Source organism: Vanellus vanellus, assembly GCF_965231255.1.
Source record: "Vanellus vanellus genome assembly, chromosome: 10".
NCBI lineage: Eukaryota > Metazoa > Chordata > Aves > Charadriiformes > Charadriidae > Vanellus > Vanellus vanellus.
In genome coordinates, this window is record NC_138915.1 from 23,437,574 (window position 1) to 23,461,745 (window position 24,172).

General features: G+C 49.2%; 1 protein-coding gene across 1 annotated transcript; it reads right to left on the reverse strand.

The window, feature by feature from the left end:
• Window positions 1–2,156: 2,156 nt before the first annotated feature.
• On the reverse strand, window positions 2,157–8,658 carry LOC309675939 (protein FAM162B-like). The gene is made up of 4 exons (XM_082488365.1): window positions 8,423–8,658; window positions 6,539–6,644; window positions 4,580–4,688; window positions 2,157–3,921 (listed from the first exon to the last, which is right to left on the reverse strand). Exons 1-4 carry the CDS (start codon window positions 8,553–8,555, stop codon window positions 3,814–3,816), a joined length of 456 nt encoding a protein of 151 aa, XP_082344491.1. The 5' UTR covers window positions 8,556–8,658; the 3' UTR covers window positions 2,157–3,813.
• Between the last annotated feature and the right edge of the window lie 15,514 nt (window positions 8,659–24,172).

The window sequence follows — 24,172 nt, forward strand, 5'->3', positions numbered from 1 at the left end:
TTAAAAAAAAAAAAAAAAATGGTGGACGATAACCTTAATCCACAGCCAGGAGCAACCGCAGCACTGATTTTAACAGAAGCAGAATTAGATCAACTCCAGCTACTAGGGAAAATCTTCCCCAGTAATTGCTATTATAATGCAAATCTCCACGGCAGCAGCCACCAGCACATTGTTAACCATTTCCATATAGAAGTTCATTAACATGGCAAAAATCCTGCAAGGGAGGACACATTCTTTGCTCCTGGTGCAGAGCAGTAAAGGAGGAGGTGAGAGTTGAAAGGACTCACCCTTGGTCTCCCCGAGCATCGCAGCAAACCAGCACTCTTTCAGCTCCATGCTCTGCCTTGGAGAGGAGCCAGCCCCTCACCTTGGCCTCAGGGCTGGGCTACGGGGTGTGTTACTAAAAAGGGAAGAATAACTCCTACCTAAGGACAACTCCCATCCCTTTTTGAAACGACTGGGGGATCAGGTGTGATGCTGAAGCAATATAGATGGGAGGGGAAATTCAAAAACCCACCACAGCCCTAAGGTGGTGAGGATCAGCCAATTATACATTCAGGAAGCTGTGTTAATTAGAAGCTTTTCAAAAGAAGAGTCAAAGGACTTTGCAAACACAGAGGGAAAGCGATTTTAACAAGCAGCGATAAGTCCCAGCGTTGGAGAGGCATCGGCAGTGCAATGTTGTCTGGTGGCATCTCCAATCACTACGGGGGACGGCTCCAGCCCAGCCTGTGCGACACCAGCGCCGGCAGCCACCCGCCGAGCGCGAGCCAGCCATTAGTCCCATTGATTTTTGGGGGGGAATATTACTATATTAAAATGAATAAACATGTAGCCGGGGCTGGTAAAGGATTATTCCCTGCATAACAGTCATATATCTTTGTGAGACCCCAAAAGCACCTGGGTCATCTGACGGTTCAAAAGTGGCCCATCAGCAGCGGCTCAGGGTGGCGGAATTGCTTTTTCCTTTTCTATAATGATGACGATATGTAACGCGGCAGCTTTATATGCTAGTCAACAGAGACCCGGGCTGTTTAAGAGGATTTGATAATAGCTCACACCTGAAGCAGCTTTTTTTTTTTTTTTTTTTTTTCCCAGGCAGAGGGAAGTGCAGAGCAGAGAGTAGAACAATTTACTTGGGTTTTATGTATGGTTATGGTCATCTCCTTTCCTGCTTAAGCGAGGGAAGCTCAGAACATGGATGTGGATTTGTTTACAAACAGTGAAATGGGTTTCTGTAAGTGTTACACATGCCTTCTTACAAAGGGCACACGAAAGCCAATTAGGAATTAAAAAAAAAAAAAAACAACCATAAATCTAAGGGTCTGACCAGAGCTGTTTTAGTTTATCCCCAAATGAACACTAACTTTGAGGTAATTTTTGAGGTTTATTGCACTAACCAAGAAAACCGGGTCATGTAAAATGCAAGAGCCTGTATTACCTGTGCAGGCAAAAGTGCCTTCTCAGCAGAGACTTGTTCACTCTATGCTTGTCCTAGACCACTGTTTTCACTTCCCCGAGATGCACTTCGTGAGGAATGCTGCAGGGAGCAGACATGGCTTTTGGTCAACTGCACTGCACGGGGCGGTGAGTTGGAGCCAAGGAGTGCAAACGCTGAGCTGTGACAGATGCAGCATCCCCCTCACACACGCTCCTCATCCTAAACGGGCGCGCAACGTGGAGAAAAGCGCTCCTGAGGAGCATCAAAGGGAAAAAGCTGCCCAATGACCACAGGCACAGGAGGCGGAATGCCAGAGCCCAACAACTGCCGACCGCCTGCCAATGCCCCAGCCCGTCCTTGCCATCAGCTTGTTCGGGTAGTGACGCACCAACAATGAGTGGATGTGATTTTCGACACAGTAAACCTCAGAGACCTGAGCAGGAGTTTCCAGGCCCGCCCTGGAGCACAAGTGCAACTGCTCCGAGTAATAAACCTTCCAAAGGCCAACCTTGGTGTGATGCTCAGGACACTGCACGAAGGCTGAGCGTGGTTACAGCATCTGAAATCTCCTATGGCAGCCAGGGTAAGATGGCTAAGTTTTGGCACCCCACGTCCCTTGGCACCCCATGCGGTGCACCCAACTCCACCAGCCCGTCGTACATGTCTTGAGGGGTTCCGAACGATGCTCAGACCATCAGCGCCCACAAACATCAACTGGGGCCTGTCTTGAAGTTTAATCACTTCATGAAAATGAAAGTTTCAGTACTTCATTAGGATGTCTGCCATCTGTTAAACATCATCCCAGAGAGTTTGGTGACACTTTAAATGAAGCTGTGAAGAGATGCGTTTGTTTTAGATGTAATTGGACAGCTGTTTTATTATGAATTAATGAACTACGATGATTAAAAAGAATCCAGTTTTAGCAAACCATGTATTAACAATTCCTCCTGACTAAAATCACAACTAAGCAAGTGCTAGAGAACTTTCATGACAACGACTGGAAGCAGAAGATGAAAAACCAGTGAGGTGCAACAGGACGAGAGGTGACCGCGGGCCAGGCTCCCCGTGCTGGGCACGGGTTCCCCGGGCTGCCCTGCAGCAACCAAACCACTCCACGTGCCCATGATACCATTCCACATACTGCCATCTCCTCTGGCCCAAAGCCCCTTTTGCCCCAAATGGGTCGTCAAGGTCTGCTCACACCCCTCCATCTTCTCAGCCCCTCTTCATGCTCATGTCATGCTGCAGGGAGCAGACACGGCTTTTGGTAAACCGCACTGCACGGGGCGGTGAGTTGGAGCCAAGGACTGCAAACGGTGAGCTGTGACAGATGCAACATCCCCCTCACACACGATCCTCATCCAAGGGCTACCAAGATGATTAGGGGACTGGAACACCTCTCTTATGAAGAAAGACTGAGGGAATTGGGTCTCTCTAGTCTGGAAAAAAAGACGGTTGAGGGGGCACCTGATCAACGCTTATAAATACTTAAAGGGTGGGTTCCAGGAGGATGGGGCCAGGCTCTTTTCGGTGGTGCCCAGCGACAGGACAAGAGGTAACGGGCACAAACTTGAGTATAGGAAGCTCCACCTAAACATGAGGAGGAACTTCTTTACCTTGAGGGTGGCAGAGCACAGGCACAGGCTGCCCAGGGAGGTGGTGGAGTCTCCATCTCTGGAGACATTCAAAACCCACCTGGACGCGTTCCTGTGCAACCTGCTCTAAGGTGGCCCTGTTCTGGCAGGGGGGTTGGACTAGATGATCTCCAGAGGTCCCTTCCAACCCTATGATTCTATGTCCCCCCTCTCCCTCATCCACAGGACCCCGTGAGGGGCGGGGGAGGGAGAGGGGACAGTGATGGCAGCAGGCTCAGAGGTAGAGATAATTGACCTCTTTGGCCTTGCAAAATGTGTTTCAGACTCCTTTTCCCCTCTCCCTAAGGTCACTTTGGCCAAGGCGGTTCGCCGTAGAGGCAGCACACAGAATGGGATGCTCTCTGGTGTAGGGCCGCATCCTTCCTAGCTGTGAGGACACAGCCCCATGGCCACGCTGAGCATCAGGAGCACCGTGAAAAGCCGATCCTGAGCTGGGGACTCCCGCGTCTGTCCTTCCCACGCTTTCCCATTTAGAAGAGACTTCTGTATTTCAGCAGAACCCAGTGCCAAACACCAGAGGCCACAGAAAGCAGCTGTGGAAGTTTCCATGGGAGTTTCAATAGGAGATTCCCAGTTTGTTGGGAACAGTTTTTAAGCAGTGAAATCTTTGCCCTGAGAGGTTCAGTGAAAAAGCTCCGAAGAGTTAAATGAAGAGAAGTGCATATGCCACGTGTGCGAATCACTTCACTCCTGCTGTCAAAAGAAATCCGTTCCCGATCATTGTGGCTTCCCAACAGCTGCCTCCTGCTCTTTCTCCATTTCAGCCTTCCATTTGGCCTTCTTTTCTGTGTTCATCCTCAGCAGCGTGTGGTCCCTTTTAGCAGCCTTGAAACGAAACGGTGAAAATCATTGCACGCACACGTTTCCCACCGCTAAATTTCCCCACATTCGCGCCACTTGCTTTGACACCCCACTGTCCTTTTTGATATTTTGCAGTGACAGAAGTTAATGTGTTTCCTTGTTTTACCAAATTTTCAGCGTTTGTATCTCTGATGAGGAGTGTAAATCGTTTAGAGGTGCTCTGGGACATTGAAGTCAGGCTGAAGACCCTCCTTCCCCACCGGTGGAATGGGAAGACGCGAGTGTCACGGCTCTTGGTGGCCGTGGTGGCACGCAGGCTAGGCAGGCAGGGTGGCAGGAGCCTCATGGCCCATGGATGCAGGGCAGGAACAGGCACCACTGATGTTGTCTGAGCTCCTCCATGACCTTTGGAGCGGCCTCTTGCTGAGATACCATGACACAGAGCATTGTACTGCACAGGTTTATGGCAAAGTGGGTCAGAAGGAACACATCAACCAGCAAATTGCACTTCCCCATGCCAACTTCTCCTCTGGAGAATGGGGTGATACGGACCCTGTGCAAACATTGCTTATATGGACTTATTCTCAAATATATCTGTCACCCGGGTGCTTATTTACAAAGAGAGCACATCTAGACCATATGTTAAGTGAATCGGTTCGTTTCACCCAGAAACAATACTCACTTCTTTGCCTGTGATTACCATGGCCAAACAGCCCAGCAAGGTCAGTGCGATCATGATGTAGCAAATCTTTATCCTGACGCTGTTCCTTGCTGCATCGAGGACCTCAGACCTGCAGAGGACAGAGCAGAGTTTCCCTCCTGCGTGTGAAATGAGATCATGGGGAGCTGGGTAACGAATCCTCAGGGCTTTCAGTCACTGCCCAGTAACGTACAATGGGTTTCAGCCTTCTCTTTCTGCAAGTGCTTAGAGGAGGACTCCAAAAATTAGCCTACGGGGGGAAAGATTTAGCCACCCTCCCACACAGGTGGGGTATTGCTACTCCCAACAGTTGTCAGGAACAACAGGAATAAAAAATCCTGTTCTGCCTTCTTTTGTTGCGTGTGAGGGACACCGGGGCCACGCCACCAGGGCCAGGCAATGCCACCCTCGGGCTAATAGCTTTTGGCTAAGAGCAAGGGAGAGTTTTCAGAGAGTGAAGAGGCACAGCGAGTGGTGATCGGGTCTGTGGCCGCATGCCCATGCCAACTGCAGGCGGTGCTTTGCAGCCCCGTCCCACCGCAGCGGTAGCCCTCTGCCAGGCACCAGCCCCACCAGCATCCTCCTGCGGCGGGAGGCTGAGCTGCGTTGGAGCAGATATTATCGTACCATCCATGTGGGGTTGTCTCCCCAAAGGGCTGAACAGCCACAGCCGTTGCTGGGAGATCTCTGCCACCTTCCACGAGTGACTCATGGCATTTATCCGGCAATTCACGCTTGCAAGAGACTGCAGCGTGGCAATGAGTCATCCGTGAAATCGTATCCAGCCATGGATTTGCTTACACCTGCAGGGGGAAGGGCAGCTGGAGGAGCCCCCAGGATGTCACAAGTCAGGCAGCATTAGGGCTTCAAAACCAAGTGACAATCCTTTGGCAAAATACCTCGACAAGAGGGTGAAACAACAGCCCGGAGGTGAGGAACTCATTGGAGATGTCTGCCACCAAAGCTGCGTATAGCCCCAACTTCCTTTTAAAATGTATGCGGGTGGAGGGAGGTAATTCTCCCCCTCTGCTCTGCCCCGGGGAGGTCACATCTGGAGCACTGTGTCCAGTTCGGGGCTCCCCGGGTCAAGAAGGACAGGGAACTGCTGGAGAGGGTCCAGCAAAGGGCTACAGAGACGATGAGGGGACTGGAGCATCTCTCTTGTGAGGAGAAGCTGAGGGACGTGGGGCTGTTCAGTCTGGAGAAGAGAAGACTGAGGGGGGATCTTATCAATGCTCATAAATCCTTTAAGGGCGGGTGCCGGGGGGGTGGGAACAGTCTTTTTCCAGTGGTGCCCAGTGACAGGACAAGAGGGAATGGGCACAAACGTGACCATAGGCAGTTCCATCTCAACCTGAGGAGGGACTTCTCTCCTGTGCGGGCGGCAGAGCACTGGCACAGCTGCCCAGAAAGGGGGGGAGTCTCCCACTCTGGAGCCATTCCAAACCCGCCTGGAGGTGTCCTGTGCCACTGCTGGAGGTGCCCCTGCTCTGGCGGGGGGTGGGATGGGGGAGTTCCAGAGGGCCCTTCCAGCCCTCACCACTCTGGGATTCGGGGATTCTGTTATTAATTGCTAATCAGTAAAAGTTAACAAAGCATGCAACAACCCAAAGGGGATGACATTTTGCCATGGTGACTTCCAAGATACAAAGCCACTTGTCCTGCAAAAGACTCTTCAGCTTAGTCTGAAACTTATGACATCTAAAACAAGTGAATCCAGTTTGCTTCACAGGGCATGACAAAAAGTGCATGCTCCCAAAAATTTGAGTTATTTTTGGACACCGGTAGAAGCGGGCCCCGTCAGCATGGAGGAATGCTAATCCTCACCACGAGGGCACATTTCTGAGTAATGCAAACTGGGGCCATAATCTGTACGTTTACATCCAAAAGCATCATTCAGGCAAAAATAATTTAATATCAGAAGAAAACCGGTCTACTTACGATATGTGCTTGGGAATGTCCTCCTTCTTTTTAAAGCGTCCTGCCCATACTAACACCTTTTTATCGAAATTTGTAGGCCTTCTGTCATTTTTGAACGCTTTGTAACCTGTAAGGGATTTTATAAAAGAAAACAATGAGCTAAACTTAGAGAGGAAAAAAGCTTTCGTTACAGGGGAAAAGGACTGAGAGTTGAGAATGGCACTTCTCTATCCTGTGAGAGCCAAAATGCACTTTCTCATTTCAAAAGGACTCAGCAACTGGTGTGACGTGCTTTGTTATATTTGCAACTTATTCCATTCTGCTCAATTTATTATTTTTTTTTTCCTTTAGTTTAGGTGGGTTTTAAACTAAAAATCTCTTTTAACCTGCCTGATTAAGGGGGGCAAGGATGCGGTGCTGAAGTCCCGCGAGCCCGCAGCATGCTCTCACCCCGCTGGCACCTCGTTTTTAAATGGCCAGACTGGGGGGTTAAAGCAGCTCTAACAACGCCTCCACAGCATCTCTTTCTAAAAGCGCTCATGGAGAGATGAGTTCTGTTAAAGTACAGACGGTGGGAGGGCGGCACTCGTTCTCACACAAGCTGGGTACCACTTTACTGTAGTCTAACGATGATACGATACACCCCACCACACTACTAAGGTGATGCCATGTAGCATGGCATTTAGCATGGCATCACCCTGAGCATCACGAGAAAGGGACTCCGGCTCCTCTTGATGGGAACAAGCCCAATGACAGGCCACAACGAGGGCAGAGGCAGGGAGACCCTGCAAAAATAGGGTAAGCGATGGACTAGCTCAAATCCTGGCTTTGGAATTGCACTCTTGTACAGGTGGTCATCGCCTTGCAAATGTGGGACTGGTATTTAGGCGTGCCCTGTGGGTGACCAGGGCATGCAGGGAAAGATGGAGATGAATATGCCACCAGTCTGAGCATCCCACGCTCCCTGGCTGCTGCTGGTGCCTGGCTGCAGGGAGATCACAGGGCACAGGGAGCATCTCCTTGATGTCCATGAGGAAGGACTTCTCTCCTGTGGGGGCGGCAGAGCACTGGCACAGCTGCCCAGAGAGGGGGGGAGTCTCCCCCTCTGGAGCCATTCCAAACCCGCCTGGACGTGTCCTGTGCCACTGCTGGAGGTGTCCCTGCTCTGGCGGGGGGTGGGATGGGGGGAGCTCCAGAGGGCCCTTCCAGCCCTCACCGCTCTGGGATTCGGGGATGCTTCTGCCTGTGTTGAGATGGTGAAATTACATTAAGTGCCTTGGCCCCGGGCCTGCGCATGCATGCCAGGACCTGTGAATGGCTGAAAAATCCCAGGTGTAAATCTTGGCACCCAGACCACCGGGTAAATTTAATCTCCTGCTTCTGCTATTTCTCTTACAGAGTCTCCACGCCGGGGAACTTGCCCACGTGGCAGCAGCCCACGCCAGGGCACTGCCTGCCACAGGCACGCAAGGTTGTGGATGTAATCCGGCGGGGAGCATGGCGGGGAGCAGAGGGGTGCAGGTCTGCCACTTGCACCCGCCCTGCACATGGGGGGACGTGCACCGGTCCTCCTCTGGAAACCTGGCAGCTGGGTAGGAGGAGGAACATTATTGTATTTTTTTTTTTTTAAATTAACAGGTTCTCTGACGTGAAGTATCAGTTCGTATTTGCTGCCATAGGAGGAGGACTATTTAACCCTCAAAAAAAGCCTTTATCCCTGTGCACTGCACTCGTCAGAGCTCTCAATTTGCCCCGTGTCTCGGGCGGGTTTGCAACCCCAGGAGATGCAGCACTGCAGTAACACAGCCACAGATGAGAACGGAGGTCATTTTCTCGCCCTTTCCCACAAACACCCTTTCCCTCCGTGCTGCAGCACAAACCAGCGACCCACGCCTTTCTACCCACCTGGATCAGCCGTCCGCAGCGCCGCGTCCTGAGCGCCCTTCGCTTTGTCACCGACGGCTCTGGCGGGGCGCAGGACCGGCCCAGCCACCCGCCGCCACAGCCCGGGGCTGCGCCCCAGCAGCATCCCCAGCATCCCGCCCCGGGCCACCGCCTCGCCACCCGCCTGGGACCGCTCAGCGGGACCGGTAGGAGCCCACACGGCTTCTTCGGGGAGTTACGAACAGAAAACTACCTCTTCCTGGAAGAAGGGAGTAGCACGCGTTTCCACCCGGGCTGCCAAGAGTTTGCGCTTGCGTCACGATGACTAGTCGAATTTATCGCCCGTGTTTACCAAAATGACACACCTCCCGAGCCAGGCGGGCAGAGGTCACCGCCACGGCAGCGCACACGCAGCCCGGGCTCTCACCCCGAGGAGCCACTCAGGGCAGCGATGGGGATTCACATTATTTCCTCGGTCCTTACTCTGGCAGGACTAAAATAGGAGAACGTACTATATTTCCCCAAAGATCGGCTTAGTGACTGCTAATTGTCACAGCCGTTTAAGCCATTAAGAGTTCTTAATTGTTCTCAGGTAAAATATAATCTTACAAATCAGTCGCGTTAAACAGACTTTTTGAAGAGGAGCAACGTCTCCGCTCTCTCAGAATAAATGCAGTTGGGCAGAAGGAAACTACAGCCGACGTTTGTGGCTGTAAATGCAGATGGGGGGGGGGGGGCATCTCGCATGCAGGCTGCAAACTTTCCTGGCAAAGAAATATATTTCAGGTTTAAATCAGTAAACTAAGAAATTACGTCAAAAAAACCTCAGGTGACGTAGTATTTGTCAGTCAGTAAAATCGCATTTGAAATGCGGCAGTACCTATAAAGAATTTGCTCCCTTTGAATTCAGTCTCCACGATGTCTGGATAGCGCTGGATGTTTTCCATAACATCAGCTGTTTTAACCAGAGAATGAACCGAAAACAATGCTATTTTATCACTTTGACATTTCTCCTGCGTTTTGCACAAAATTCTCCCTGATGGGTCGGGAAACGGAAATGCAAAATACTTGTCTCAGTTGGAGCAGTGGGGTATTTACTCTCCTTAGACATACAAGGCTCTAAAGCTGATTTACAACCAGGGAAAAAAAAAATTCCATTGGAAAGGGAAGAAGCGGTTGCCGAGAGGAAAATTTTCAGAACTGTTTAGTAACGCTATCAAATGCACTATTGCAGGTAATCAAAGTGTGTCTAAGAGCAAGGGGAGGAACTGCGAGGCAATAGAGCTCGGGATGTTGGCAAGAATATTCTTTAAGGGCTGAGAGGACGAAAAATATGAGACAGATGCAGCTCCAGCTACCCGGCTCCTGGCCCCGAGGAAAATACCATTTATAGAGATGTTTTATGTTTTTCCTGAACACAAAGTTATTGATAGTGAGGAAAGAAGAAACTCGCAGCAATGACGGAGGCGGTTTTTCCTCTTTCGTGAAAGCTCTACAACGCATCCGGACATAACACAATGCGTTTGGCTTAATTTGCTTATAATTTGGTAAAGCAAATTAGATCCATTTGCAGATTAGGAACCCATACAGAAAATGAACGGTGGTTTGAGCTTCCAGCTGCAAATGAGACCTGCAAACAAGCAGAAATGCGGGGATGTGATTATGCTGGAAGAAGCAGAAAGGAAACCTGGCAAAGTCACTGAGGATGTTTGTGTCCTGCTCAGGATTTCCCCGGGGGAAGACGGGCGGGAGGAAGAGGAGAGGTGCGTTTATGGCGTGAAGTTTATAGGCCTCAGCACCCCCGAGCATCCCCGCGGGCCCCCTTCTCGCCCTGCAGAAGAGCTGCTGAGCGGGAAAAAGGCATGGTACACCTGGACATCCCTGGGTCCCCAGGCAGGGTGGGCGGCCGTGGGATGCTCACGTGGCCCTCGGAGCCACCCAACCCCACAGGGGCTCCAGCTGCACGGAGCATTTCCACTTTAACAGGGACTCTCCAAAACGCTTATTGCAAGAGTCTTTACGTCATGTTTGATTATGTATTTGAAGAGAAAAAAAAAAAAAAAAAAAAAAGAAAGAACATTTGTGTTTTATCTCTTAGTTTCTCAAACATGGAGAAAATCATGGGGTTTTCAGGCCTCCGGTGCTTATCCACCTGGGGGTTGCCAACTATTTCCTCTCGAAGACACACCAGCTAACAGCTGTATTAATCATGTCTGCTGTGAGCCAAAAAAAAAAAAAAAGAAAAAAAAAAAAAAGCTTCAGGATTTATTATGCCAGCATTTAGAAGTGCAAAGACACAGAGGTCCTCAGGAAACCACAAAGGCAGTTGCTCGTTCCTGGATTTTACTCGTTTCTCTGGCACCGTGAATGCTTAATGCCGGGGTGAGTTTTACTGCAGTGCATGAAAGCTAATAAAAAGCTATATACACCACTGCATTAGGCAATCGAGTTTTCCCACGTGCGCTGTGGATCTCTCTGGCCCAGAGCATCTTGAATCCCTTCCTGAACAGCAGAGAGATGCAGAACGCTCTGGGACCACAGCAGCCCTGTGTGCAGCATGATGGCTTTAGTCCTCCTTAGAAAGATTTTGTGTCCAGCCCGCTACACGCACAGGTTACAAAACATCCCCGTGAGGCTCATCCGTCTGCTCCCCTCACCCACCCATCGCTTGATACCCATCGGTGACTCATTAGCCGAGCGCAACCATCACTTCATGACCATTGAGCTCACAGACGGGGAGTTTATGGTGTAGCAGTAACAACTTGTTCAGAGATGCAGAAATAGCAAAACCGGGCTTAAAGCACCACCGCATCCTCCTCCCACATCCTTCTGGCAGGAGGGGAGCAGAGATCTGCAGAGGAGCAGACGGGCTCGGAGAGAGCAGAGGACAGTTGGCGGCTGCAGCGGCGCTGCCGACTCTTGACACTTCTCTTTGCGGTGCGGGGAGCCACGTGTAGTTGTAACACTTAACTGCACGCTATCGCCAGCAGGGGAAGATGGAAAACTAAACACAAAACCTCACAGGGCTCCATCCCGGTTCCGCACCATCTTCACACCCCTTCTGCCACCGTGGAGCCTGCTCTTGCAGCTGACTCCGCAGCCAGTCACCCTCCTGCCCTAAACGTAGACAAAAACCTTTGCAGAACTGGAACCGAAAGGTCACGACATAAAAATACATCGTTCTTTGTAAATAAAACCCGTGCTCTTTGATTTCTGACTGACTTTACACTGTCATTCCCAGTACCTTAATTCTGATTATTGTCAGCCTATTACAGCAATGAGAAACTTGGACTCGGGTCCTCCTCACCTGTTCTTTTTCTGCTTTCAACAGCCACAGGAATGAAAGACTTTATTCCTCCAGAAGCCCCAGGTTCGCATACACCTTTTTACATCTCATGGTTAATTTTCCTAAAGTTGCACAACAAATTTCTTTAGTCATATACACAAAAGAATCCATAGGAGCGTTCAACCGAAAAAAAAAAGCATTACTCTGTAAAGCTTTTCTTTCATCTGCAGTGTCCTCAAAACCAACTGGTTTGCCACCAGGCCCTGCTTTGCATGCCATGCAAACTTTTTACAGGAGGGCTGTGATGAGGAGCAGAAGATAATCTTATCTTAAAATTCTTTGCCTTCCCCCCCCCCCCCCCCATCTAATTAAATATGCAGCAGAGCTCTGGCTTGGTTCCTAGATGAGATAAACAAGCAATCCTGGACTGACTCGTGGCTCATGAAATTCTAAGTGACTCAGGAAATATTCCTCCACAAAATTCCGCATCCTCCAGCAGCACAATTTAACACAGCAAGAGCAATGAATTGCTTTGAAATATCTCACCTACCTGCAGACTCCCAGCCCAAGAGCCCGTCCCTCCTCTCCAGGGTCCCCAGGGAGCAGCAATCCCAGGGCTTCAGCTCTCTCCAGGAGGTGGGTCCCATCCTCCCCATATTGGGAAATTGTCTACCCTAAGGAAACTCAACTGCAAATCCCAAGAAACTAAAAGCTCCTGAACTATTTCTCACCATGGCCAAGTCAAGCCAAGAGAACAGTCACAGCATCTTACAGCAAAACCAGACTCAGAGGGTTTTTAAAGAGCTCTGAAAACAAGCACCGGCAGGAGGCTTTAATCCCTTTGGGACTTTCAGATTCTTTTTTTGATAATCTTGAGTGTTATCAATAAAACACATCTGCTAAAAGAGAGCAGAGACAATGGAGTGCCTCCCCTCTTTCTGTGTTAAACTTCGGCTTTGCTTTAAAAACAAGGAAATCAGGATTCCTCTACCCAGTTACTGGAAGGTCCTGCATTTTCTACCAATATTGTCCCTGTTCCTTCAAATTTGACAGTATTGCTGCCATTTGAAAAATCTTGCCCAGCAACAATAAATAAGACACTAAGCCACACTGCCGAAAAAAAAAATAAAAAAAAAAATCACAAAAAATCAACCCACAACCTCCACTGAGTCTGGTAAATCTTGCCTAATTTACACCATATGAGCCTTTGGCATCAGCCTCTTAATAGGGAAAGGTAATTGATGTAACACACGTGGTATTTTCTACAACAGGAGCAGTCATTTACCCCAGGTAAAAACAGGTCTGAGCTATTCTCTCTGTCTGCCACTAAACCAAGAATGAGCGGGATTTGGCCCCGAGGGTGTCAGGTCTGAGCAGAAGTGCCCACGCCCACCATTGCGAAGATAAGGATCTCCAAATGATCCTTATCTAGGAAGAGTCATCCCCTCTGCCATTGAGCACATTTACTCTTAAGGCAGTTAAACCCCAATTAACAGCCTGGATGATTTGCTGCTTAAGGCGTGTTCACCTCCAGAACATCACAAGAACACATTCCTACCTCTCCTGATGGTCATGGAAATGCCTACAAACAAGGAACGCTACTGTAGCTAAGAGGACCCATAAGCCACACTTGCTTTGTGCCCTTCCATCCGCTCCAGGTTTTTAGCCAATAATAATAATAGAATAATTTATAATATTTTGTAATAGAATATTTGTTGGACACAGGAACGTAGTTATGAATTGTCTTAATAGGAGCCAAATTCAGCAGAGCTTGTGAGCTGGACCTAGAGTCGCTACCCTCTGCACACAAACACTAAAAAGGGACTTGGGATGGGTCCGACGTGCCCCGGGTACAAAGTGCAGAGCCGGTGGCAGAAGGACAAAGCTCACGGCAGCAAAATAAAAGTCAGTCATTGCTCTGGCAAAGCCCCAGTATGACCTTTCCCAGGGTTTGGGACGATCACACAGAGGCAATGGAGCGGCGTGTCACCTCCAGCGCAGGGTGACATGGCACACGGAGCAGCCGCCCACCCATGGGCTGAAAGGTGGGGTGGTTGCCCACGTCCAGCTTCATCGCGGAGGAGCAGCCGGACGCAAGATCCCAGGGCTGGCCGGAAATCCTCCGAGGCGGTCTGTCAGGGTGTTGTGACGAAACTGCAGTTTTTACAACGGGAGGAAATGAACGCGTCGACGAGCTTTGCACCAGGCTTCTAATTGCCGGAATAACACGCAATTGGACCGTAGAGCAAAAAAGCGCAAAACCTGGAAAGGAAAACAAAACCGTGAGAATCCTTACAATTTACGTTTTGACTCGGAGTATGGAGAACCATTTAATTTAAACCTTTTCCGCACCTGTTTGCCCAGCTGAGCCTGAGAAACACACTGACAAGGACAGACTCGCTGTTCACTTGTCACTTAATGATTTTTCTTTCCTGAGAAAAAATGGCATCGTCTTCAAAAACAGAGGCATTTAGAAATTTTTCACTCCATTAGTCAATAGTTTAGGGAAAAAAGAAACCTAATTTAAAAAGACTGAACAATTCTTTGTGGAAATGTCTTTTCCCCACACTTGTTTTAATATAAGGATGACTAACATTTTTTTTCCAGCTCCCGCAGAGAAGTCGTGTATTATCGATCAGGCCAATAAACCTGCCGAGATCATTATGAGCCCCTGCGCTGTGGGGTCAAATTTCCCCTTTTAGTGACTGCCTGAATACATATGCGATCAATCCAGGAGCAAATGTATCCCGGGTAACCCAGGGGGAGGCACTACCCTGGGAAGAGTTTGTCCCAACAGTGCACAGTAGTCCATAACAGGGCCAGGTGCCTCCTCAAATTTATGAACTGTGTCTTGATAATCCCTCTGAAGAGACCATAAAACTCTTCCAAATGCTCCTGGGTGAGACACAGCCTACCTGGAGGATGAGATTTACTCCCAGCAGCTTTTATGTGACCAAAGGGACCATCAGGGAAATGCACCTCCGAAAAGATGCAGCATCCCTCCCATTGCAGCGTGAAGAGGGCAGGAGGTCTCCTGTCACACTGGGCTTTGCATAGCGGTCCGGGGGCTTTGGTGAAACAGTGTTGTGTTGGTGCCGTGTTTGAACCGTTGGCTGCATCTGCCTGCACTCTCAGGGACTGGCTCATGCATGCAGCTGTAGGGATTAGACTTGGGCTGGTGACTCCTCTGCTCCTTGTTTGTGCACTGCCTTGCACAAGGGAGTCCAGGGCAGTTACTGGAGCTCCTCCGCAGCGCGGTAAAGAAATAACCAGGAGGACAGAAATGAGAGAGTCATCTTGAAGAGATATATGATGACTACAGGAGGGCTAGGAGCTGCAGGAAAAGAAATTACGTCCTACGTAATTAGGACTTTACCTCCCTGGCAATAACACAAAGCTGTTCTGTGTTTTCCGGACTGTGTATGTCATGGAAATGTCATTGCGATGACCTGTCCTACTGAAAGAGGGATTTTTTCAAGAAGACAGCTTTTCATGGCTATACAGAATCATAGAGTGGTTAGAGTTGGAAGGGACCTTAAAGATCATCTCATTGCAACCCCCTGCCCTGGGCAGGGACACCTCCCCCCAGCCCAGGTTGCTCCAAGCCCTGTCCAGCCTGGCCTTGAACACCTCCAGGGATGGGGCAGCCACAGCTTCCAGGGGCAACCTGGGCCATTGTCTCACCACCCTCAGTCAAGAATTTCTTCCCAATATCTCATCTAAATCTCTCCTCTTTCAGTGTAAAACCTTCACCCCTCATCCTATCACTGCCCCCCCGATCCAGAGTCCCTCCCCAGCTCTCCTGGAGCCCCTTTGGGCACTGGAAGGGGCTCTGAGGTCTCCCCAGAGCCTTCTCTTCTCCAGGCTGAACCCCCCCACCTCTCCCAGCCTGTCCTCCCAGCAGAGGGGCTCCAGCCCTCCCAGCATCTCTGGGGCCTCCTCTGGCCCTACTCCAACAGCTCTGTGTCCTTCTGCCATTGGGACCCCCCGAGCTGGAGGCAGCACTGCGGGGGGGTCTCCCCAGAGTGCAGCAGAGGGGCACAATCCCCCCCTCGCCCTGCTGTCGTTGAGTACCTCAGCCTCCTCCATACCCAGGTTTTCTGTTCCCTTCTAGAGAGGGCCCACATTTTCTCCAGTCTTCCTTTTATCACCAACATACCTATAGAAGGTTTTCTTGTTGCCGTTGATGTCCCTGGCCAGATTTAACTCTGTCAGGGCTTTAGCTTCCCTAACCTGATCCCTGGCTGCTCAGACAATTTCTCTGTATTCCTCCCAGGCTACCTGTCCTTGCTTCCACCCTCTGTAGGCTTCCTTCTTCTGTTTGAGTTTTTCCGGGAGCTCTTTGTTCATCCATGCAGGCCTCTTGGTGGTTTTGCCCAACTTCATAGGTATGAATACTATGCTTGGAGAACTGGAGAGTCTTAAAAAAACAAACAAACAAAAAAAACCCAACCAAACAAACAAAAAACAAAACAAAACAAAAAACAAACAACAAGAAAAGGTAAGTTGGAGAAAGAAACTGCTAAAGTGGGGATGGTATCACCAAGTTCTCACAGAGGTTGGTGAGAAGTCCATCTAGGAAAACTGGAAGACCTCAAGGGCTTGTGTTCTAGAAACAGGAAAAAGAGCAGGGTGCAGAGTCATCTCTTTGGGGCTAAAGATGAGGATTTCTGGCTGTGTTTGTTTAACTTAGGGTGACTCTGGGCTGCCAAGCAGACGCTGTCATGGAAAAAATCAGATTTAATTCTAAGATGTACAAGCAAAGTCATTGCAGCATAGAGAAAACAGTTTTAGTATTCTTATATGAGATGTCCGGAATAACCCGCACTGCTCTGGTTATTCAAGAAAGTTACTCAAGAAAAAGGGAATAAAAAGAAGAAATGTGTCTTTTTCTTGGCTAACGAATTACAAATGGAGAGGGATCACAGCAGCTCTCTCTCTGAGAAACTCAGTGCCAGAGAAGAAGGGCAGTTAGGAAGGCTCAATCCCAGCACCGATACCTGAACAAAGGGCAGAAGCTGCTCATGATGGATGCCGAGGGCTGCACCTCTCCCGGTGCTGTTCCTTGTACCCTCCCAAGGGGCAGGGGCTGTCCCCATCCCCGCCATAGCTAACGAAGCATGTGCGCTCACACAAACGGGCGGCGCGGCTCACCGGGCTCCCTCAGCGCCCCTGGGCTGCTGCAACTTTGGGCCGTAACTGCACAGCCATTAGCATTTACAAAACAAGTTTCCCGGGAAGCAAAGTTACACGCCGAGGAAATAATAAGCAGCAGTGTCATCAGATGTGAGAGGGAGATCATTTCATTATCTGAACCAGGCCTCGTTATTCTCCATTTCCCTGGCAAGAGCTGATACACGCGGGCTGATGAATCTCAGCTCTCCGGAGGAGCGGGAGGAGTGCGGCTCGGCGCTGCCGCATGCTAAGCAGGACCAGAGGATCCAACTTTCGGCTAAAAGTCCGAAAGGTATAACATGAACTCGTCCACTGCAGCACTGCGGTGAGACGAGAGAGGGGTTTTATCCACTGCTGGCTTGGTCTTACGGAGCCACCCTGGGTGTAGGAACGCCGTGGCTCCTACCTGCCCCGGGGGAGTAAACTGAATTCTGAATCCCAGGAATAATAGGGGATGTGCCGCGTGGTCTGCGTACACTGGGGATAGGCGCAAGGGCCAGAGTTGGCTCTTTGGGGAAATCCTTCCAGGACCCACAATATCAGCTGGAGACTTCCCAGACTGTCCTGACAGTTAAATGTCATCCTGGGCCTGGTCATGACACAAGGGAGACATGAACAGAGGAAGAGGCAACAGCATTGGCATGGAAAAACACAGTAGCAGGACCTTGCCCCGCTTCTGTGGCACTTTCTTTTCATCAGCACTGTTGCCCATTGGCTACTGTGACCATTACTCTCTTTAAAAAAAAAACAGGGAAACACCAAATATACCATTCACTGTACACAATTATTAAAAAACAAAACAAAACAAAACAAAAACAAAAAAAAAAACAACCCCAAACAAACAACAAGACAAGCAACGCTAAAGAAACCATTAGAAAAGGGGAGAAAAACCTCTTTAACATAAATGAGTTCTCAGAGGTACAAAGACTGCCTCTCTCTTTTCCCCTACATTTTCTGCATACCTCACAAGCAACGTGGCCCTCAGATTTCACAGGAGGAACCAGAACATTTGGCAAGGCTCCTCCGGAAGGAGCTTAGACACTAACAGCCAGCGTCAGATGAAAACCTATTCGGAGAGGAACATGCATGTCCTGACGTTACGGGGAAATGCTGCCCTCATCTGTCTTCCAGTGAGAGGATTTATTTTCCTGATTACCACACCTAAACCATTCATCACTCCCAGAATGAAAAGGTGACTCTATTGTCGAAACCAACTCCAAAGTCTGTCCTGAACCTTTTTTGGCACTGGAGCCATTAAGCAACGCTGTCGTTGGTAACCGGAGTCAATACGGCCACGTTGATGCAGTGGAGTTTAAATGTAGAAAACTCTTGATTCTCTGTATTGAAGGTAGTGTCTTGGCCCCAAAGAAGAAAATAGCTTATACATTCATTACAAAAATAAAACTGACCAAAGAAAAAAAAATTAACCCCCAGTGCCAGGAGGGGGGGAGTACCGAGAGGCGGCACCAGGGTTTGGCAAGAGCAGAGCAAGCCCTGCTCTTGCAGGGATTGTCCCAGGAGTGCAGCGGGCAGCGGTTTGGGATACGGCCGCCTGCTACGACCAGTTACAGAATGCCACGGAGAACACGGCTGCTTTGCCTCTTTCATCCACATCGGTAAAAATCCAGCGCACGCACACGTACACACACAGCGTGGAGGCACATTTCAAGCACCACCAGTGCCCTCAAAAAGGTGAAATGAAGGAGAAATTGAATGTGCATTCATATTTCATAAAAGGATAAGCTTTGAAGTTGGAAAATTGCTGTGTGGGTTTGGGATGCAGAAGGAGCATCTATGAAACCCCTGCGAGACTATGCCACAAGCCGGCCAAGGTCCTCGGAAAGTACTCTGGCTGATGAAAGGGCGGATCACAGTACATATCCGTTAGCATTTGCAGAGCTCTGGAGGACCACAGCTCTCAGAGCAGATGGAGGTGCTTCTCTATCGAGGCTTGTGTCTTTTAGTTCTTTCAATGAAGTCAGTCCTGCCAAAACTCCTAGAGAGCGGTTGGAAAGTCTGATTCTGCTGATTCACAGTTCACTGACATTTCTCCTTGCCGGTGCTTTTCCCCCTAGACTCCCAATCCTTTTGATTTTATTTTGTAAATCTTGGGTTTAATCAGCGTCTGTGTCTCCAAACTGGAATGTACCATTGCCCAGTGTCTTAATGCCCGGAGCATCTTCCCAGCACAAGCAGACAGGTCTCCTTTGATGGCACCAAACTGACTCTCTGGAAGCTCAGGGCAGGGTTTTACGAGCAGCCCCAGGGTTTGAATTCCAGTGGCATGCTTTCAGGTCTCCCACAGCAGCGTGGTCAGCTCTCACCCGGCCAAAGCCCGGAGCCGGCCACGGGCATCGGGCAGCCCTGAGGTTTGTCCAGCCTGGCAGCCGGGGGACGGGAACACGGCTGGACGCTCCACGCTGGAACGGCCAGGCTCTTGTGTCCCTGTCCAACAGGAGCCGGCTAGCCAAAGCCTGCCAGAAACATTTTGACATAGATGCTCATTGGAATGTTTTTAATAATTTTGTTGAAAAAAAAAAGTAATCAAATTAATTCTATATCCAATCGCTATCTAGTTTCTGAGATGAAAAACTTCAAAACAATCCTCCCAAACTGATTTTCATGCAGACATCAATTCCAAATGATCATTCCCAGGATCCCAGAGGAAGCAGTGCACTCGGGACTGCCCCGTCAGATCCTCCAGCTGGACCCAGGCCCCCTCCAGCGACTCACCCTCCCACTCGCTTCTCCCAGGTCACCAGCTCCGGCATCTGGCCGATGCTTTGGCAATCAAAGTCTCTTATTGCAGCCTTTCTGCCTGGCACCTTAGTTTGTTCTGTCATTTCACAGCCCAGTACCTCTATCTGAACCGGTGGAATACGGCAGATCCCTCTCATTGTTTTAGCCTTTGTCAAAGAACCAGTGTTAATTCACAGGATTCTACATATTTCTAAATTTTCCTCTAAGCATTCCCCTTTCTCTGATCGACAGCTGCATCAAATACACCGTGATATTACTCCTTCCCAATCTGTCCTGTACATATGATCAGTGTTTGTTCTTTTTCCGCAAAGTAAAACTAAGGACTAAAATTCCCGGTGGTCATTCTCTTGAGCTTAATCGTTCTGGTCATGTAATACCTGGGGAAATTCTACCTGTCTTCATGCTGGTAGTATTTTATTAACACACATGTGTGGCTACAAGCTGCCTTTCAGGCTTTTTTTTTTGTTTTGTGGCTGCAAGAGAGGATCTACCTTCTCTGAGCACTGAGGTGAGCAGATCTGCTGTACCGTGCACCGCCAACACAACTGCCCCCGGTTCCCACCATAACTGCAGCGCTCCGGCCAGCCGGAGACTCCTCGGAGCTGGAGCAGGAGGACTGGCCACCTCCCCGTGACCGTCCCCACCAGCTGGATGCTCCTCGCAGGGTCAGAGCCTCCCCCAGGCTGAACCCTCAATTTGCGAAGAGGATCACCCCATTTCTCATCACCGCGAAGCGACGTTTGTCTCCTGGCCGCAGGAGTCCTCAGAGGGTTGAAGAACGGCGTGGGAGGTCGCAGCACTTCAGGCAGTTACAAAATGGGGTTGCGTACACGTCCCGTCCCTTGCTGGAGAGCCTCCTGTGCCTGATGGCCCTGGTGGCGGTGGCTCTTGGCCAAGGCTTGGCTCAGCGACCGGGTGCGCTCCACGCTGCGAGGCCAGAGACAGGCAGGTTGGAGCCCTGCATGCCTCTCTCTTTTTCTTCTCTGCATCCAGTTGTGGCAGTGAACTTTAGCTCTCTGTTTTCTTGCAAATTCCACGATTCATCTTTTAAAGTGAATTAACTTTAAAATCCATTGAAAACGGATAATATCTTGGAAATAATATCTTGGAAAAGCAAAAATGCAGTAATAATTGTGACTTAGCCTGAGTAGGCAATATAACATTGTACTCCATCTCTCCTAGGATTTCACTGGTGGCTTTGTGCCTAGCAGTTCTAAATAGATTTAACTGCTGTAGGTGACCCTGCTCTGGCAGGGGGTTGGACTGGATGATCTCCAGAGGTCCCTTCCAACCCTGACCAGTCTGTGATTCTGTCAACTTTCTTGACCTTATTTTTATTATCCTTCCTGGGGAGGGAAGCTGGTGTCATTGGTGCCCGCAGCAAAGCTAGTCACACTTTCCTCGCTTTTTGGTTATGGTAAGAAAGTCCGCACCAGAAGAAGTTCTGCTTTCCTAATTGCTTGAAGAGAAATAATGGAAGTCTGGAACTCAGAGACTGTGCACTACAGGGATGTCCAGATGAAATCGCATTGAGGCTCTGTTGAACGTAAATCTGTCTGCATCAGGCAGAGCACACACAAGAGAGGAAATTCAATAGGTTCCTCTCAACAACAATCTGCATTTTCTTATAAATGAGTTAAAGTCTGCAAATACGAATCACGTCGTTCAAGGTTTACTTTCTCTGTGAGAGATCAAACCAAAGGTCGAGTCCAGGCCAACATCTCGTCTCTGACACCGGCCTGGAGTAGGCACCCAGGGAAGAGCATAAGAAGCATTACAGACCCGCTTTCCCAGTATTCTCAAAGTTTCCTGAACCAGAAGCACTGGTTGTTGAGAGCGTTTTGTTTGGTTGGTTTTTAAATTGGTTTTTATGACTGATTTTGAAGGCATTCAACCTTTCAGTACCAAACCCTTTTGGCAAGGAGCTCCACTTCTGGGCTGAGCATTGGACAAAATATTCCTCCTCTCACTTTAAAGCTGCCACCTGGTAAGTTCTCTGGTTCTAAAATTATTAGAAATAGTGAATGGCTTAGTCCCCTTTGTCACTCCTTTCATGATTTCCATAGGTGGCTCTTGGCTCTGCTCTCCAGCCCTGATTTTTGCCAAGCAAAATCCTCATTCCTTTTACTTCCTCGCAGAGCAGAGCCTATTCCAACACTCAGACTGCCTTTTGGCCCTTTCTCTGCACTTTTTCAATTCTGCTCTGCCTTTTGTGCTGGGGGAGCCACACATCACTTTCCAGATGCACACGTACACTTCAGCTCCACGCTGGCTCCGTGCTTCTTTCTTAATAGGCTGAGTTATCGCACACCGATAAGCCAGTTCAAGAAAGTTATCTCGGGCCTTCTTGAGATTGTCTTATTGAGGAAGAAAACCTCCTTTTAATAGCCGTGACTGCGCTATCAGTCGGGCTGCCTTTGATGGAGCAGAGTCAACCCAGGTAAGGCTGCCATTTCCCACCGCGTTTCCTTGAGCGGAAGATCCAGTTTAACCTGTTGCTCCATCTTCCCTTTCACCACAGCTTCTCAGTCCCACGTCACCTCCTCCCCTGCCTGCTCAGAGGTTGCTGTCCCCGACTCATCCAATTTCTATGGCTCGAGCCTTTAGGGGATATACTAAATAGTCCTGTGACAAAAAACTACCGGCACCGTTTATTTTTTGGTTTGTATTTTAAACAAGTCACTACAACAAACTAGTTTAAACTGAGGTCATTATTTCTTGCACAGCAGTAAGCTCAATAGCATTGCTCACCAGTTACCCAGACCAGAGCTGGAGGGGTTGTGGGAACACGGACCTCGGAAACTGGGTCCGGCCAAAAAAACTCAACACGAAACTGCAGCTGCAGTCAGCATGGGCTGATGAACCAGGTCCGGTGCACAGTGGAGGAAAGTCTCTCCCCATGCGCAGTTCAGATCACACATATTTCATTTCCCTCTGCATCACTGAGTGAGAGACACACACACCCCCCACTGGAGCAAGACGGAAGACCAGGAGAACCAGAGCCAGGAGCTGGTCTTCTGCGCTGTGTGCTCACATACCCAATTACCCCATATTTTTAGACAACTAATCTACAAAAAAAAAAAAAAAACAATGAAAAATTCTCACATGGGAACAATTAGTTCTATATATTGTCTTCTTTCCTCATTCCCTTCATGAAGTGCTATTTCCCTACAGCCCATAGATTTCAGTTCATTTCCCCCCCTATATTATCTACACAGAGGATCCAGAGCTTCCCTGGCACTCACAGGAACCAGGGATTAGAGACTGGCTCCTCGAATCCCCTTAAAAGATGACTTTAAAAAAACAAAAAAACCCCGAACACAATTAAGGTAACATGTTTTTTCCTCTTTAAAGGGTTCTGCCAGCATTTGCCCTATTTGCATCAGAGCGCTAAATTGGAAAAAGATTTTTCTCGTCCTTCAGACAATTGTAACAACAATTTCCTCATTCCAAATCAAGAAGTCAAAATGTCAACTTCCTCCTCACCTGCCTTCTGAAACAGCTCGGATTAAAAAAAATACCTCTTGGAATTTAAAAAATAATTTGCTCCAACTTCAGCATTTTCCTTCTTTGGTATTTTGTTGTCTGTATTTGCTAATCTTCCAAAACAAAGACAGTTTGGACTGAAAAGCAAACATCACCAAAATCACTGACACCAGATTCTTCCAACAACGTAGAACCTTTTGCCCCGGTAATTTTTTGGGGGTCAGCAGACATTAATTTGTTTCACAACCAGTTTCAGTTTGAACATTGTTCTGCTGGATCAGACTCTGTGAAGCATTCCCAACCCCTCCAAAAGGTGACTCACGGGAAATACATGATTTTGCCCACAACCGATGGGCTGTGCAATCACCTCGGCGCTCCCGTGCACCTCCCCACAAGCCAGCTCTGCTCACGCACGGGTGCCTCTAGCTTCTCGTTCATCCCTCTCCAAACAATGGCGCTACAACTGCGTGACACAACTGTGCCCCATCCCTCAGAGCCCGACTGCGGAACCACGGTGCCTACATCGAACACGGCCATGGATCCGAAGCCAAACACCACCTCAAAGCCCTGCTGTAGACCCACAAAACGATGGAAAATGAGATTGAAAGCTGAAACAAGAAAATAAAACCTTCATTTGAAAACAAACGCGCTGCTTCTGGGTCTATGCTGATGTTTCTTACAAAAAAATAATAATAATTAAAAAAAAGAAAAAGGCCAGAAAGAGGACACCTCAGCAAGGCCTCATCACCCACAGAGAGGTTCCAGATGTGCCGTCCCTGGAAACATTCAAGGTCAGGTTGGACGGGGCTCTGAGCAACCTGATCTGGTTGAAAATGTCCCTGCTCATTGCAAGGGGGGTTGGAGTAGATGGCTTTTAAAGGTCCCTTCCAACCCAAACCAGCCTATGATTCTGCGATCCAGAGGGATGGAGAACGAGAACAGGTTGAGGCTCAGCTGAACTCAGGGGACTGGGAATTGGAGGGGGGGACGGGGACACAAAGCATCACAAAATTGCGGTGTGGGGCTGGAAAAGGTCCACTTACTGGGCCAGCTGGTTTGCCTAG

What these genes read in the sequence shown, in the direction of transcription:
- LOC309675939 (XM_082488365.1), bottom strand. Translation starts at nt 8,555, where the DNA reads ATGCTGGGGATGCTGCTGGGGCGCAGCCCCGGGCTGTGGCGGCGGGTG. An exon ending in GACATTCCCAAGCACATATC is followed by an intron (nt 4,689 to 6,538) that starts GTAAGTAGACCG and finishes TGTCCTCTGCAG; the next exon opens with GTCTGAGGTCCTCGATGCAG. An exon ending in TGGTAATCACAGGCAAAGAA is followed by an intron (nt 3,922 to 4,579) that starts GTGAGTATTGTT and finishes TTTCGTTTCAAG; the next exon opens with GCTGCTAAAAGGGACCACAC.